The sequence below is a fragment of the Rhea pennata genome, chromosome 2 (assembly GCF_028389875.1).
Source record: "Rhea pennata isolate bPtePen1 chromosome 2, bPtePen1.pri, whole genome shotgun sequence".
Taxonomy (NCBI): domain Eukaryota; kingdom Metazoa; phylum Chordata; class Aves; order Rheiformes; family Rheidae; genus Rhea; species Rhea pennata.
Window position 1 is genome coordinate 20,076,353 of NC_084664.1, and position 17,910 is coordinate 20,094,262.

The 17,910-nt window shown below is 60.3% G+C and overlaps 1 protein-coding gene across 1 annotated transcript; it reads right to left on the reverse strand.

Annotated features, from left to right (window-relative positions):
* Positions 1 to 4,891: 4,891 nt before the first annotated feature.
* On the reverse strand, positions 4,892 to 5,894 carry PTF1A (pancreas associated transcription factor 1a). The gene is made up of 2 exons (XM_062567705.1): positions 5,270 to 5,894; positions 4,892 to 5,094 (listed from the first exon to the last, which is right to left on the reverse strand). Exons 1-2 carry the CDS (start codon positions 5,892 to 5,894, stop codon positions 4,892 to 4,894), a joined length of 828 nt encoding a protein of 275 aa, XP_062423689.1.
* Between the last annotated feature and the right edge of the window lie 12,016 nt (positions 5,895 to 17,910).

Below are 17,910 nucleotides of genomic sequence, written 5' to 3' on the forward strand. Positions count from 1 at the left end.
CCCGGCCCGGGGCCGCCCCGCCCGCGCCTCCCGCCTTCCCCGGCGGCCCGGGAGCCCCGCGGAGCGGCGGGGCGCATGCGCGCCTCGGCCGGGTCCCGGCGCGGACGCGCGGCGGCCCGGGGCGAGGGGCGGCGGCCGGGGCCGCGGGCGCGGGCGCGGGCGGCGCGGGACGGCGCGGGCGGCGCGGCGGCTGCGGGCGCCGCCGGGGCGGCCGCTGCGCACAGCGGCCGCGGCGCGCTCGGCCCCCGGCGCGGTCTCCGGCGCGGCCACCTCCGCCCGGGCGCGCTTCATTTACAGCCGGAGCCATTCATCCCCCCCGCCCCTTTGTTCGCCCTGAAAGTAATGCTGTGAATTAAAAGAAATGACAATATTTTCTATCTGCTTGAAAGTCCACGAGAAGGGCCCTTGAGCTTGGCAAAAATCAGGCGAATCATTCATCGTGCCACCCCGCACCTGTGGGCTTGGCATTGAAAACCCTGCAGACCTATTCCTATTAAACTTAATTATTCCCCAAAGGCGCACAATGGTTGAAATGGAGCAGGTTGGAGTCTGTTTATTGGTCGTAAATGTTTTTCTGAAGATCTTCTGAATCTCATTGTTAGCTCGTTGTTTGAGGCTGCCCTCTTTCTTTCAGACTAGAGTAGCCTTGGACTTTTCAATTTTCAATCGTAACATCTGCTTAATCGTACGGATCAAAATATGGAGACACAAAACATATGTAATGGTTGATTTGTTAAATCCTGGTAATGAGTTATTAACAAGGGAAAACAATAGGGCAGGATGGTGAGAGCCTTATGGTAACAGAGTCACTTTATGTAACGCCTGACGTTTCCCTTCTTGATAAATGGAACTAAGGTCTGAGCGCCAGGTGATAGCAAGAAAATCAATGTCTTTAGGGGCCAGCACTGAGACTTTTTTTCTATGTGAAAAATTAGGAGACATAAAATTTAATTGGCTGATCAGGGGAAAGCAGTGGTCTTAAGTTTAATTGCCAGTAGGCTTAGCAAGAGAGACAAAACAAGATTTGGGCCTGTTTGTTTGCTTGCATCCCAGCTTCAAGTCCAAGTGTATCATTGAAAATGTGTTTTATTATAACACATGTCATGCTTTACAGTTCCCATATTGTGTAAAGACAATAGTTAATGGTACATTAAAGACAAGCAAACCATGCCAACACGTCTTGGACACATTGTAAGGGCCTCTCTCTTTGCTTGCTTTAGGCAGCTGCAGTCCAGGACCCAGAAGCACAAAAAGAACAAGTTTGAAATACCAGGTGCATCCTAGAGAACCACGACAGGGATTGATATGTTATAGCCCAGGACATGAACCTAGCAATAAAGATATCATTTCGATTGTCTGCGGCTTCCACGCCACGTAAAGCAAGAGGCGCCCGAGCAGGCTGCTTTCTGGCAGCGAGGCTTTCCCTCCCTGCGTTTCCCCATCTCCTCAGCCAAATCCGAACACCTGTTGGCCAGACCTCACATCCCGTCGTGGGAATCGTTTCCTACAGATGATTCCAGATCTCGAAAATGCGATTTGTTGTGGAATTATTTAGGACCATTCCCACAGGCTGCAGAATGCTTTGGAAAGAGAGAGATTTACCAGGGAACACTCAACTGGTGTTTGTTCAACCTCGCAGCTGGTACCCGATGCCAGTGAGAGATACATTAATGAAAATGGGATGAGTTCACGCGTTGGGGAGGTTTCACACCCGATACATTGCAGGGCGCTCGTCCTCACACTGGCAGATTAGAGGCCATGGGAATCGCGGTGGGAGGATTTCACAGTGCCCATGACAGCCCCTTTATGCGCACAGCCCTGCTGGAGGAGAGATGTACTCGTTCCCATACCTTTTCTAGGCTTTAAGATGAGGAGAATGATGCCTTCGGTTTACAGAGTTCCCCCCCCCCCCCTTTTTTTAGGGCCTTTTAGACAACCGAATTGACTTCTCCATGAGATTTAAGGAGCATCACGAATGATATTCATCTCAGGAGAGCAGCACCAGCCTGCACACCAATAGCCAGCACCTCCATTCCGGAGCCCGCGAGAAGTGACACGTTTGGAAGTGCCTTTAAAAAAGGGGGGGGGGGAGAGATTGGGGGATTTTTTTCCTCCCTTTTTGTTTGCTTGGTTTACTCTCTCCCGGTTTCTAGCACGACCCCAGACCGGTGGGGCTGCCGGGGTAGTTTCTCACTTCGGGAAGGCGTGTTGGGGGGGCCAGCCCGGGGGGCAACCCCGGCCCGGGCGGGCCTGGCCCGTCCCCCGGGGGCGCCATCGGGGCAGCGCGGCCCCGGGAGGGGCGGCCCCGCCGGGGCGCCCTCGCACGGGTTTTTCCGCCGGGCTTGCGGCGGCGCAGGTCCGGAGGGGCCCTCGGTGCGGGGCGGCAGCCCGGGGGGCGGCGGGGAGCCCCTGCCCGGGCCGTCCCGGCCCTGCTCTGCGCTGGAAGCGCCCTCTCCAGCGCGGCCCCCTCCCCAGCGCTGCTGGAAGGAGGGGGCAGGCGGGTGGGAAGGGGCCGGAGTGGCTGTCAGGCCCGCCCCGCGCTGCTCCCGGCAGCGCCCGGCCGTGTCCCCGAGCGGCCAGGCCCCCCGGGCCGCTCCGCGGCTCCCTCCGCGCTGCGGACCCGCCGAGGCACTTTCGTTCTGCTCCTTGCGGCGGGACTTTGTCGCCGAAGCGCGGCACTCGGGTGAATGGATTATGAGTAACTAAAAAGAAGCTGTCAGTCTCTTTGAAGATTGCGTTTAAAGGGACTTGCCAAGTCAAGACGGGAGAGTGACAAGATAGAGACCCTGGTGTTTTACATGCGAAGGCCGGCTCTTCCGCTTGATCTGCACCATACTAAAGGATGTGTTGAAGCATTGAATCACAAAAAAGTGGCACGCCAAAGAAAAGGTGCCACATAACAATGATTGTAGTGTTTTAATTGTGGGGTACCACATCACCAGAGCCAATTGAGACGGACGGGGCTATACACAGAAGGAAACGGTACAACACTTCCATAACTTATAATTAAGCTGAAGTCCGACTAACATTTGACTTTCTAATGAGTGTAATGAGATTACATGCCTGATGGAAGCATTTGTGCAAAAGCGACTTTCTGTGTTTAATGAGGTCCTAATACAGGACAAGATCGAATTATGGGTCGGCTCTTTTCTCCCTGAGAAAGCCCCGTTTAAGTTCAATGACACCGGTGCCGACCACCACCCCTCCCGCTGCAGGACGGAGAGAGGCTCGAACCAGGGCAGACTGGCCGGAGAGTCAGAGCTTCCAGTAAAAATAAGCAAATAAATAAGCACATGCCCCCTCTTCGCCCCGATTCCCCTGGCCCAGTGTCGCCGTGTTTGTGTGGGTAAGTAGCTCCTCTAATTGCTATTGGAATAGATCCATGCCATCCGCGCTAGGGAACTAAATGTGGCTAACTAGGTTAATGCAATTAGCATGCATGCAACATATTGCTCCCACTTTGCGGCAGCTTTGAAAAAAAAAAAAAAAAAAAAAAAAGAGAGAGAGAGAGCGAGAGAGAGATGTACAGTATATGATGAGTAATAATTATACCTTGGCTCACCCGGGCCGTTCCCATCCGCCTGGGCACCTCGCTGGGTCAGCTCTGCTCCGGACTGAGCTGGGCATCTGCGGCTCTGCCGGGGGCCGAGACGGCGGGGCAGCGCCGCGGGTGCCACGGGAAAATCAGCACCTGCGGCGCTGGCCAGCGGCGGCGGGGCCGAGCCCCGCGCAGCCCCGCGGCTGCCGCCGCCCGCCGCGACCCCCGCCCCCGGGCCGGCCCCGGGGCCGCGCCGCCCTCCGGCCGCCCCCTCCGCCGGGCCGGCCGCTGAGCTGCGCCTGGCCGGAGGAGCTTTGGCACCGGCTGTCCCACGGCTTTGCGAGCCCCCGAGTGCGGCGCCCCCAGGGCAAGGACGCGGGGGAGGGCTGTTTTCCACGCGTGGGGACAGCCGGCAAAATGCCGGCGCTGGCCATGCACCCCGGGGAGCGCGAAGCTGGTCTGGCCCCGAGGCTTGGTCCCCGCTCCCCGTCACCTTGGGGAAGGGCTTTGTTTGCACCGCTGTCCTCCTCCCTAGCACCACCAAGCGGTGTGGCAGCGCCCATCCCCGTGGCCGCGGGGCCGGGGCACGGTGTAGAGGGGGCACCTGCGAGGCCTTGCAAAGCTGGTGCGGCAGCACCCTGGGTCTTTCCGCTGCAAACCACCAGCGGAGCAGAGGCACTGGAAGGAAGGGACCGCACAGAACGAGACAAAGACATCGGCTGGGAACACTTCGGGAGGGGACGTCAAAAGGGGTGGAGTGACTCCCCCCCACACCCCGCGCCTCCCCCCGGAGCTATAAGAGCCGCGGAGCCGAGCGGCGGGGCAGAGGCGCGGAGGCGGCCGGCGCGGGCGCTGCCCGGCGCGGAGGCGCTCGCCGCGCTGCGCGGGGACCGCGGCGGCTCCCCCCAGCCAGGGCTGGGTTTGGGGGCTGTTGTAGGGGTAGGGTGCGGGGCGCGGGCTGCTTCCCTCAGGCATGTCCCGGAGTTCCCTGAGCATCCACTTCCCACAGATAACACTGCTCTACAAGGTTTTATCCGGATTTATTATTAACAAATACAGGAAGAGTCCACGCGTTGCAATAAATTATTTTCATAGGTTCTGACAGTTTTTTTTTTTTTTTTTCCAAAAGGTGCTGATGGAATAAAACTATTGCATATCTTTAAAATCAGGATAAATTATATAAATTATACATTCAAAACAGACGATTCTACCTCATTATCTCTACTCCATAATAAATAGATAAATAAAGTTGATTGCCCTTAGAGTCTGAATCTTAAATTACATTTAAAATAAAGGTCTTTACATACAAAATATACACCGCTGGACACACGCGCAGTCCGCCTGCGCGGCGCCTCAGGCCACGAAATCGAAGGGAGGCTCGTTCTCGATGTTGTTGAGGGACGGCTTGTTGCTCAGCTTCCGGGGGTCCTCGGGGGTCCACACTTTGGCTGTCCTGATAATGTTTTGTTCCTTGAGCTGCTTTTCGTCAGTCCACGACAGCGAGTGACCGGCCAGAGGGGGGAGTCCGTAGTCGGGGTCGCTCGGGGAGGGAGATCCTGGGCAAAGGGGGGAGAAGACAGAGGGGTTATCGCTGGGGACTCTTCCCGGCGAGGCCGGGGAGGCGGCGGGGCCGGAGGGCCGGGGGAACGGGACAGAACGGGACCAGAGGGACAGGACAGGACGGGGCGGGGCGGGACTGGACGGGACGGGGTGCAGCGGGATGCCACTTACTTGTGCCGCGGTGGCAGATGATGATTTTCTTGGGCTGGTTGGGGCTCTCGCTGCTGGCGCTGCGCAGGGGCAGGTCGGACTGCACCAGCTCGCTGAGGAAGTTGATGTAGCCGATGGCGAGGCGGAGCGTGTCCACCTTGGAGAGGCGCTTCTCGTAGGGCAGCGTGGGGATGTGCGAGCGCAGCCCCTCGAAGGCGTCGTTGATGGATTGCATCCGCCGGCGCTCCCGCACGTTGGCCGCTTGCCGGAGCTGCTGCAGCTCCGCCTCGGAGCGCACCCGCCGCCGCCGCTTGGCCGAGCCCAGCGCCTGGAGCCGCCCCCCCGGGGACAGCAGCGCCGCGCCCGCCGCCCCGCAGCACTCGTAGGCGAAGCCGGGCGAGGCGGGCGACGGGGGGAAGGCGGCAGCCGCCGCCTCGCAGCAGTAGCCGCCCTCGGGGTCCCCGCCGTCGCGATAGTACTCCTGCAGCTGGCGGCTGAGGAAATCCACGTCCTGCTCCAGGAACCCGTCGGCGCCCAGGGCGTCCCGCGAGGACGGCTCGGGGAAGAAGTCGTCCTCGTCGAAGTAGGGGGGCGAGGAGAAGGAGTCCAGCCCCCCGGGGAAGTGCTCCAGCAGCACCGCGTCCATGCTGCGCCCTGCCCCGGCGGCGCAGCCGGGACGGGGGGCCGTCCCGCGGGGACGCGGCTCCGGCGGCTCCCGCCGACCCACGAGCGGCGCCCGCCCCGCGGCTGCAGCCGCGCCGTCGGCGGGCGCGGGCGCGGCAGCGGCGGCGCTCCCCCCCCCCCCCCTCGCCGCCGCCCTGGGCACGGCCCCGCTCGGCGGGCGGGTCCTCGGCGGCCGGCCCGGTGCCTGCGCCGCTCCGGGGAGGAGCCCGGTGCTCGCTGGAGCGGCGGCCCGGCACGCGAGGGGTCTTATAACTACATCCACAGGCGCGTGCCAGTGACCGCCGGCGCCAGCCAATCAGCGCGCGCCGGGCGCAGCCGGGCCCCCCCGTCGGGGCCGCACCTCGGAGCTCCCGCCGGGCGAGGGGCGGCGCCGCGGCGCGGCGCGGCGCGGCCCGGGGGGGCGGGCGGGCGGAGCGGGCGCGGGCGCGGGCGCGCCCCACCGCCGTCGGGCCGCGCCGCGGGGGGCGGCCCGGTCGTCTAGGGACAGGCCGCTGCTGCCCGTCCCGCTCCCCGCCGGTGGCCGCGCCGCCCCCGCCCCCGTTATTCCCCTCCCCGCGGGAGCCCCCTGCGGGACGTCGCGCCGTCGCGCAGGTGCCGCTGGCGCGGGGGGGTTGGGGACGGGCCGTGGAGCCAAGCACCAGCGCAGACGGGGGGGCCGCCCCGCACACCGAACGAGCAGCCCAGCTCCAGCCCCGCGGCCGCCCCGCGCCGCCCAAGAGGTCGCAGATCCAAACGCGCCCCCCGCGATGACCGGCAGCCCTCGGGCAAGACTAACCGCGGCACGCTGCGGCCCGCAGACGTCGGGAGTGTTGAGTGCCCACATTCCGCCTGAGTATTTTCCCAAGGTGTAAAGAGCAGCGCAGCTCATTCACAGGCGGTGTGAGCCCTTGCTGTCGGCAGAGTCCCGGTAGGAGCAGTCACATGATTGATCGAGTGGGGTTTCTAGTGGCACTGGAAATTAAGACAATTGTATTCTAACATCAGAATAAATCACATCGGCTTCTTGAGTCTGGGTGTGCATCGATTTTAACCTATCGGATGGTATTGCGTTTTTCTTTTCCCACTCCGATTACCCTCTCAGAATGAGCTCGTTTCGCTGAGGCTCTGTTAATAATTCCCTAACTGACTCTCACTGATTAAAGCGTTGAAAATTCTCACTGTAGTGAAATGGATTACACATCAGATTAGGGAAGGATTATCTCCGTCATTAGCGCTGCAATATTTTGTCTGGTGAAGTCTGTCGAGGTTTATCGAAAGTGACTTTCCAATGTACTACCAGCATAGACAGAGATCAAACCCCAAATGGAAACGTACCCCACTCTATCAGCAGCGTAAGACAGGGCTAGCTCCAGAAAAGTAATAAATGACTCGACTTCAAAGCAGCTAACAACATCATGATAACGCCAGAGAAACGCGTGAGTCACATAAGGGAACAAAGAGCTTTGCAAGAGCCATTTCTTGGAAAGACCGCTAAAAAAAAAAATGGCAAAAAGGGGAGGAAGAAACCAGAAGAACTGCCGCGGAGGCAGGAACGCGCCTACGCGTGGCTGCAGGAGTCGCTGCCGCCGTCTCCGCGGCAGGGAAGGTGAGGCCGTTTTCCAGTCGAGGGACGAAGCAAGAGTGAGAGATCCCAGTTCCCTGCTCACGTCCACCCAGAAAACCAAGCTCACGCAAATGCGACCTCTGTATTTTATTGCACTGCTCCGCAGTCGCAGCGGCTCCGGCCTGGAGAAGCCCGAAGCCCCGGGCGGGAGGAGCGACCGTCCCGGCGGAGGCGCCGTGAGCAACGCGGCGGGCGGAAGCCCCGCTCCTGTGGCCCCGCCGGGCGGCAGCCTGCGCTCACACGAGCCGCTGCGGAGAAGGCGCGGCGGGACCCCGCCTGGCCCCGCAAAGCCAGCGACCCTCGAAACGGGAGCGTCGCAGGGCGCCAAGGCGGGGAGCCGCCGTCGCTGGGGGTCCGCGGAAGCCACTTGGCCGGGGCAATCGCGGCCCTCTGCGCCCCCTCGTGCTGCAGCCCCTCGCCAGGGGCCAAGCGCCGCTGCCGGCTGCCCGCCTCTGCCCGCAAGGTCCTTTCCCAAAGGCAACCGCGTCCCGGCGCACGGCGGCACGGCGAGCCCGGGCCTCTGCTCGGGGACGGGGGCTCCCGCAGGAGGCACCTGCTGGTGCAGCCGCGCGGACTCGAGGCTGATTAGTGACTTTTTGGATACCGCAGACGGGTCCCAATATCGGCAGCCGCGCCCGTTGGACAGAGCTGCCCCTGCTCCGGGCCCGCGGCTGGCCGCGCAGGTGCGCAGCGGGCGCGCCCGGGAGACCGCGCTCGGCTAGGCGCTGCTCGTGGAATCCCACGATAATCCCGGCGGGAGGTGTCAAGTCCAGCCTCCCGCTCAAGACAGGGTCAGCTACGCGGGCAGAGCAGGCTGCGAGGCGCTTTAGCCGGTCGGGTCTGGAAGCCCCCCAGGGACAGCGGCTGCACAACATCCCCGAGCAACCTGCGCCCCTGTCCTCATGGGGAAGAAGTTTTCACAGAATCACAGGATCGGTAAGGTTGGAAGGGACCTCTGGAGATCATCTAGTCCAACACCCTTGCTCAGCAGGCTCACCTAGAGCGTGTTAGACAGGGTTGCATCCAGACAGACCTTGAATATCTCCAGAGAAGGAGACTCCACAACCTCTCTGGGCAACCTGTTCCAGTGCTCCGTCACTCTCACAGGGAAGAAATTCCCCCTCACGTTCAGGTGGAACTTCCTGTGGTTCGGTTTTTGCCCATTGCCTCTTGTCCTTTCTCATGGGACAACGGAAAAGAGTTTAGCCCCATCCCCTGGACACCCTTCCTTCAGATACTTAAAGACATTGATAAGATCCCCCCTCAGTCTTCTCTTTTTCCTTTATCTCCAGTCTCAGAGACTCTCAGAGTACAAGTGCTCCAGCCCCCGACCGTCTTGGTGGTCCTTGGGAGGCTCCAGTTTATGGATCTTTCCTTGCCGAGGGTTGGCGGCGGTGGCTGGGAGCGCAAGGAGACGGCGCGGCCCCGGGCAGCTGTGCGCCCAGCGGGGCGGGCATCAGCACTGCACCCGGGCTCCGGGAGCGCCTCACGCCCCCAGCGCTCCCCGTCCCCCTTTTGCAACCGCAGCCTGGCAAAGGCCTCGCTCCTCCGCGGTAATCCCCAGAGAGGTTCTGCCCGGCCAGGCCGAGGAACCCGCCTGGAGGAGCAAACGCAGCCCCACGCCCTCACCGCGCCCGCGGAGGCACCGCGCTGCTCCTCGCGGGAGGGCGGCGGCGGGTCGCTCCGAGCAGCGCCGGGAGCCGCCGCCTTTAGAGGAGGGCGCGGAGCCTGAAGATCCTCAAGTGTGAAGGAGACGGTGGTGCCTGCTCCCCGCACCGCCCCCCCCGGCGTCCTCAGGCTCTGCAGGGAAGGCGCATCCCGTCCTTGTCGAGAGGCCTGCAGGGACGCCCGCTCTTCGGCACCCCCTAGACGGCTCAGAGGGGCGGCGACTCTCCCCCGCCGCGTTGTTGCCACCTCCTCGCCCACGCTGGGCTCTCCGGCAGGGCTGCGCCTGTCTCACACCTGCCCTAACGTTCCTTAAACCCGCCAGCCAGGTCCAAACCGATGTGGGGGAACATCCACGTGTGGCGGGGCCACCAGCGGCGGGACAAGAGGCGCTGCGGCCGGGCCGGGACCCGCCGTGCCCGGCCAGCGAGGCTGCTGTCAGGGGGCGGAGGTGGCTGGGCAGCCGCAACGCTCCGGCCCCTCTCCCACAAAGCCCAGGTGAGTTTGAGGGGACTTGCCACCGCCAGAGCTTGCTGGTTCCCCCCTCCTACCTACCCAAGCAGGAGGCATCACCCATGGGACGGCCAGTCCGTGCTCCCACCACCCTCCAGCTGGAGCCGGGAGGTTCGAAGTCGATGAGCAAACCACGTCGAGTGGCCGCTGTCACCACTGCACGCACTCACCACGCACACAGCTCGCACGCTGATTCATGCCACTCGGCGGGGATATTCCTATGCAGTTCTTGCAGCACGTCCCCTGGGTCAGACGGTCCAAGGGCTACAGATTCAGGCAGGGAGCAGCTCTCGGGAAAAGGCTCTTTTCTCAAAAGCCACCAGCCTTCCCCCGCCAGGCTCTTTGATACCGGTCTGTCCCTGAAGTCGAGACACATGCCCGGGCACTCCTCTTCAAAGCTTTACATAGTAGTGAAGCTCTTTTCCGACGATCATGTCTGAAGCCTTTAGGAGTGCCTGGAAAAAGCGTAAGAGGATCCCTGCTGTTGACCCAGGGGCTGTCTGTGCTGGGAGAGGCCAGCGGAGCCCAGCGCATTCACCGCACGAGCGGTGTTTCTCCTGTCCCCGCCGTGCTGCTGCCATGGTGCGACATGAACCTTACCTGTGTGGTCGCGACGCGACGCCGGCCGGGCAGCAAACTGGGGCAGGGGCTCTGGGATCCTTGCGGTTTGTCTGTCCGTGGGAACCAGCTCCATCGGGAGCTCAGGCCATTCTGTGATGCCGTTTTGGCAGTGGCCCCTCGAGCGGGCTCAACAGCTCAGCAGCCGAGCTGCTGCAGAGGAGCTGCACCCAGCTCCCATTTGAAGACCAGCGGCGCTACCGGGGAGAACAAAAGGGACAGAAGCGGGATATTTTGGAAACCTAATGAGCTGACAGAACTGAGAATATGTGAGTTTAGACTCACGGGCTGTCAGAAAAGTTAAGAGAGAAATTTCTAGGTTTCTGAGGACTAACTGCTATGATTGGACACGGACAAGTTGTTGGGAGCTCAAAGCCCTTGACATCGTTCGAACATAAAAGATTTTTGTAAATATTGTGGCTAGTCCCACGAGGAAATAACAGATGCGTGATACTGCTCACTGACAGTGCTTCTCCCCCTCATCACGGCATGACAGGGCTCTGCATATGCAATGGGATTGGAGAGCTATGAACCATTTGACCCCAAGAGCACAGAAGCACAGAATGGCTGAGGTTGGAACAGACATTTGGAGATCATCTAGTCCAACCTCATGCTCGAGCAGGGTCACACAGACCAGGAAGATCGGTGGTACTTAGTATCGAGCATGATGCCTAGGGACTGTAGCATTTTAGTGTCCTGTGGGGTATTGAACTTAGCCATTGTCCATGAAGAAATGGAGAAACAGCTCCATAACGATGTCCTAAAGACAAAATATTCCAGTTTTGAACATCTGCCTTTGAGAAAATAATCCAAATTACCGTTTAAGGAACAGTCTGACTCAGGGGAAAAATCTCATCTCAGGTTGCCTAAGACTTTTACGGAAAAGGAAACTTGCGAAAACCATGAGGTGGTAACACGGCGGCCCTGACTATGGAAACGCACCTGGGCAAGCACCGCGTGTGTCGCAAACCCCCCTGCTTCAATATTTGCACTAGCCAGGCGTTGCAGGAGACACGTTATTGTCCTGACACTCGCCGACGGTCGCGCCGGGAGGGCTAGCGACGCACTAACGGGAACGAGTCCTCCCAGCACTGCTCTCCAGCGAAGAAAATATTTAACCAGTGTCTAACACTTCATCATTTCAATTCCTTGAGTTCAGGAACGAGTGAAGGGACCTAAGGGCACACTTCCTTCCTTTCCAAATCAGTGATTACAAGACAAGTCCACTCGGCAGCTACCTGGCTGCCATGTGACCAGATGTCACCAGATGTCACTAGCAGTCACCAAAGACCTGGAGATGGGGCGGGATGACGGAGCTGGGACCGCGCTGGAAGGGACAGCACAGAGGTGCGTGCAAAGCCTGCACCCCAGCCCCAGTTCCCGAGCTGCTCCCCAGCCGTCGTGGTCCCCTGTAATGTTCCCCCGAGGGAAGGAGGCAGGGCTCGGGCAGGACCGCGGAACGGCCTCTCCCGGGGTGCTCGGCGCTGGCCACAGCTCGGCCTGGGGATGCTGCGCCACCCAGGTGATTGTTGCCCGCCCCTGGCTCGGGAAACCTGGTCTTCACCGCCGTCCCCGAGCCTGCCCGGCAGACGAGGGACCCCACGGCACGACTACGGGGAGTCCGCAGCGGCTCCGCTCCTGCAGGGCGAGCAGAGCACCTTGCCCGCTTTCGCCCACCCTTTCCCGTTAGCAGGGGTCAGCACCAGGGCGAGCAGCGGCTGAGGTCCCTCTCCCCAGCAGCGCTGCAAAGCGCGCACAACAGCCCGTGATCATCTGCGCAACGCGCAGAAGGAAGCCGGCCGCGGTTCGCCAAGTGCTCCGCGCCCGCGGCACTGCAAAAACGCGGACAGCGCTAAAGGGTCGGGCCCCTGCGGGCTGCAGCCTTTGCACCGGCCTGTCACGCCCTGTCAAAAAACTTCTTATTTTTCCGTCCAGGCATCTGTCTGCTTTAGCCGGCGTGTCGCCCCCACAGGAGTGCTGCGCCCGCAGAGCGCGGCCCCTCCTGCTGCCCCGTCCCCAGGCCTCTCCCCCGAGCTCAGTCCCGGCTCGGGCAGCCCGAGCACGGCCGCGCTGCGGAGTCTCCCGCTGCGCGCTGCAGCGCACCCGCGCCAGCAAGGGCAGCAGCCAGGCGGGCCGCGAGCGCTTCCCTGCAGGATCTCGCACGAGCGGGAGACCCACTGCCCCTGCGCTCCCCCGGGCGCCGCTTTCCAGCCCTTTGGCCGGGTATTAGCCGCCCCAGGAAGGGCAGGGAGAAGCAGTGCAGCTTTCTTCTTCAGTGCCTCTCCGCGCCCGCGGAGCCAGCTCCCCGAGGATGCTGCGCTGCCCCAAGACAGAGGCGCGCACAGCGTTTCCCCAAGCGCGCAGCGCGGGGCGCCTCCGCGGGAAGCGCGGCTCCACGCTGGCCCTTAGCGGGAAGAGCCGCTTACCGGGGCACGGCCGACCTTGCTCCCCCCGAGGCTACCTCGCACAGCGCCCTTTCCAGATGTGCGACCTGCAAAATGCACTTTCTCCATACGTGTATCGTCATTTCCATTACATTTGCCCGGGAACAGTTAGGAGATGGGAAAACACATCTCCTCCCTTTCTTAACACTGCATAACAGGTGGAATTAAGCGACCAGCAATGAACCCTAAAGTGAAAAATAAAACCACTGTTAGAGATGATGAGGGAGGAGGTTCATATCCCATACACTGCCTTCCAGTCCAGAGGCTTCCAAAGTTGCTTCAAATTCTTGTGCTGTTCCAGAACAGTGAAACCAAATTAGCTGACAGTAAGGAAGTATCACAGCTATCTATAAGAGATTTCTGTAGGGTTACTTATCTAGGCCTAAAATCTAGTTCTTATGCACACATTACCTGAATATTTTGAAAAGACACGAAAAAAGGTAAGTTGGAAGATTTCCCCCTTCTATCATGAAGACACTACCTAATTTTCTTAAGCAAGTCTTCATCTCACCCCTCCAGTGGTTGTGTCTGTTTAAACCAGAGTTCCAGAGTCTGCAAAGGTCATAGTGGGGCAAATACAGAGTAAGACCTTTTCAAGAGCTCACAAAACCCACCAGCTCCTATTGTGATTTCCTGGTGCGCTGGGCTCTTCCAAAGACATTATTTTTTGACGCAGAAGTCTTCTAAAAGACTGTCCCAAGTGGGCCAATATGCATGCAACAGATATTTTAGCTGACAAGGATAAAAAAATCCTATTGTAATTCCTGATTCCATATTCTATTTTAATTAATAGAAAAATATAGTATTCTCTCAGCTCATTTTATTATTAAAATACATGAATTTAAAAATTGTCCAATGCATAACATTGGCGAATTGTTTGTTTCCTACAAATACATTTTGACACTCCTGTTCTCAGGCCCAGGAGAAGACACACATGGGAAGCCACTGCGGTTAGTTGTGCAGTACTGTTTCACACCTAGACACCTGATACCAGCAGATCTGCATGCTGCAAGACCCTGAAACAAGCATGAAACTTGTGGCTGGCAACCACTTCATGGAGAAGTACATGAGAGCCTTATGCACTCCAGGGAGCAGCCCAGCTGCAGGTACCATATCCAGTACCATACCTAGAGCTGGGTTTTACCCTGCCTCCCCCCCCCCTCCCCGGGACCACCCCAGACACAGGGACTGTCACTGGCCGGATGGAGCTGAAATCCTCAGGGCCCTTTCATTCCCCAAGACACATCAGGCCACACTCTCCGTTACCACCTCCTGGCTGTGCTCCACAGCAAACCTCTTCTGCTTTTACCTTCCCTTTTGGGTATCCTGAGCACCACCCTGGAGCAGGTCCGAGGCAGGCTGCAGCCTCCTGCCCCTCTAGCAGGGCCCAACAGCAGGCACCAGAGCTGGCGCTGCCCTGGGGGGCTCTGCAGCCAGCTCCCCTCAGAGCAGGCGGCACCAGACAGGCCCATGGGGAGCTGGAGTGGTGAAGGCCCAACTGCCATGGGGCCTGACTGCCATGGGATGCCAACTGCTGTGGGGGCGAACTCCTGTGGGGTCCTACCGCTGCATGATGCCAACCACCATGGGAGGCCAAATGGCCCAGGGTCAGTCACCACAGGACCCCATCGCTGTGGGGCCAGGCTGCTGCAGGTGCCAACCAACCTGGGCCTAAACACCATGGGAGCTCCAACTGGCCTGGGCCCAACCACCAAGGGGTCCAACTGCCTTGAGGGCTCCAAATGCCATGGGAGCCAACCACCCTGGGCCTAACCACCATGGGGAGGACCAACTGCTGCAGGGTGCCAACAGCTGTGGGGCACCAGTCACTGCAGGGACCTAAATGCCATGGGGACCCAACTGCCATGGGGTGCCATTTGCCACAGAGACCCAAACACTGTGGAGACCTAATTGCTGTGGGGCACTATTCACCATGGGGACCAAAACGCTACAGGGTGCCAACCACTGCAGGGTGCCATCCACTGCAGGGGCCCAATCCCCACAGGGCACTGATTGCCACTGGACCCAACCACCACGGGTGCTCCAGCTGCCATGGGGCACCAGTCGCCACTGGGCTCCAACCGGCCTGGGCCTAAACACCGCCGGGGGGGGGGAGGGAGAGGCAGCCGCCGTGGGGCAGCCCCGGGCGGGCGCCGGGAGCCCGGCCGTGCCACCGCCGCGGCGTGAGGCCACGCATAAGGCAGGCAGGGCCGCTCCTCCTCCCGCTCTTCTGGGGCGAGTGTGGCGCCGTGGGGCGCGGCGGAGGGCGGCCCCACAAAGGCTGCGCGCTGGCGGCGGGGCGGCGCCGGGCCCCGCGCACGCCCGGCTCAGGAGGCACCTGCAGCCGGGGTCGCCCCCCCCCCCCCGAGCTGGTACCTGGCCGCCCGGCTGGTAATGCACCATAGCGAGCCTCCTTTTAGGCTCTTTCAAACCGAGATCGCGGAGGTCACCGTGTCTACCCCCCCCCTCCGCCGGCCGCTCGGGCCGGGGTGCCAGCGCGGCAAGCTGGAGAGCAGGCACAGCCCATGGGAATCCCAACACTTGTGCCGCTGGCGGGCGGGGGACGGAGGGAGGGCTCCCCCGGGCCGCCTTTCTCCCCCGCTCCCCCGCCCCAAGGAGTCGCTGAATGTAACAAATGAGCTGCAATCGATCTGCGGGCATGGAGGAAAATCAAATTATATGGTGCGGCTGGGCGGCCGCGGCCGGCAAGGTGTGGGCGAGCGGCGGGCGGCGCAGCTGTGCCGGGGCCGCTCGGCAGCGCTGCCGGCAGGCGCGGGCTTTCGCCTGCCCCGGGCCCCGCAGCGCGCTCTCCTCGAAGCAGAAAGGCTGCCAGCCCAGCCCTCTTCCTGCCGAGCTCCAGCTCACTCGCCCGCCTCCCCCCCGCCGCACGGAGCGGCGACTCTGCTTGAAACGTGCTGCCCCTGCGAGGCAACAGGTCGCCGGCTGTGTGGGGGCTCCTGCCAGCCCCGCTGCGGCGCGACCCTGCGGCGCCGCTCAGGCTGCCGCTGCTGCCCTGCCGGGAGGCGCCCTGCAGCCGTGCGGGTCGCGGCCGGCCGGGCTCGCCCCGGCGCGGCCCCACCTGCGGGTCGGGCCCGCCGCGCGCCCCCGGGCCCGCCGGGGAGCCGCCCTGCCCCGGCATCGCGGCGGCGGCACAGCCTTCCCGAGAAACGAGCATCCGCGGCTCCCCGGGCCGCCGGGCCAGGCAGCACCTGCCGAGGCTGTGAATAGAGCGGGTTCAACCAGCCAGCTCGTACCTGGGCCCTTTTCTCAGCCCCCAGACGTGCATGTGCGCATCGCGCCGCTCGTTCCGCTTGGGAAAAAGCTCGCGCGAGCCCAGCGCCTGTCTGCGGCAAAGCTGCCGTCCATGGGAATCTCGCCACTTGTGCAGCCCGCAGCCGGGAGGGGGCTGTGCTTCCTTTACAAAAAGAGACACAATTAAGCAAAATGCTCAATGAACATTATAAATGATGTGCAATCGCCTCGCAGATTGCTTAGCAAATCAAATTATATGGTTGCTCACGGATGATTTCCATGTGCTTTAAAACGCAAACAGGTACTTTCTGATTTTTTTTTTTTTTGATTTTTTTTTTAACCAGAAAAAGTGCTTTACACATTGCGGAGAAATGCCACACGCTGAAAGGCGGCTGTGTGAATATTCACGTTCTCCTTTGTTCGCTCCTGAATTTCACAATAGCCCGGGGAGGGCACGTCCACTGCACTCTTGTAAATTTACCAATCCTTGACTAAAACCGCCAGGCACCTGCTTGGCAGAGCACAAAGCTGCCTACGTTTCCACTAACAATTTACTGTTTCATCAGCTTCTAAATTGGCCTGACAATAGAAGGGTTCAAAGCTAATATCATTTAAATCAATGGGGATAGCCGAGTTCAAGGCTCACGCGCAGAAGCGCAGGCTGCGGCGGCAGGCACAGCCCTGCGGCTGCGGTCTGGTTTCTTTGGCGGCGGCGTTCAGGTGTGAGCAGGGCTGGCTGCGGCAGTGCCCCCGGGGGCCGGCACCGCGAGCAGACCGGCAGCGTGGGCACGCTCCTGCCCGGGCCTGGCACTCGGTGCTCGCCGTGCCGCCGTCCCCGTGTCGCTTTCACGGCGGGGAGGCCGTAGGACTCGGAGGCTTCGGTGCGTGGAAGCGCCCTCCCGCCGTCGTGCGGGACGTTTCGGCGAGGCGGCCGCGACTGCCCCTGCCCCGGAGTGCTGCTGCGGCGTGAGGCCGCGCAATCCCAGCGCTTGCCCAGTCCCAAGCAAGCGGGCCCAGCGCCGCGCCGGCGGCTTGCGGCGGGGAAAGAGCAGCCGCGGCGCCGGGGCAGCCCGGGCCGCGCTCCCCGCCTGGCCTCCGGGGCCGCGAAGGACGAAGTGCATAACGAGCCCTGCAGAGTATTTCACATCCTTCGTCGTCTCTTTCCGCCTCCTGTCGAGGATTTAAAAATCAGAGGAAAGCTGATTTACAGTATTTCAAAAGCACATTTTGATAAGGAGTCTCTTAAAGATTTTCCAATTCGCAGAACCACTAAAGAGGAGGGGGGATGATTCCTATATACTGGATCCTCATAACTCTTTATTTTGTCCCAGAGGGTCTCTCATTTAGAAAGCTATAAAACACTGTCATCCTGACTGCAGAAGGCTTTGTAGACAATAAAACAAGTGGCAATTGATACAAATGTTAGATAACATTTAAAAAATGATAATAAAGCTCCCTAGTATCAGCTGGAAGGAGGCTCTTTAATATTTGGTTCCTGACAATTTCTCAGGAGTAAGAGCCCTGTCCCAATGGGATGATAGGGCATTTTTCCATTCCTGAAGACAAGCATCTTACACTCTTACACTCTACATTCCCAAAATATATTGAGGTATAAAATATATAGAAATAAAAGGTTTTTCTTCTGATCACTTCTCTTCATGGATCAGAGACTCCTCCTGTTTTCTTAATTATTCTTCCCTTTATTTATTCCTTCTTGGTTTATTCCCATTTGTTCATGTTTAGGTGTTGTCCCATGAAAGATCTCTACCTCCATGGGATTTTCCCTTAGGTTTAAATACAGTAGCCATACTCCTTCTCAGCTCTCAATTTGCTAGGCTAAACAAAGTAAACTCAGATTAGACACCCTGTTCCTTCACTCCCCA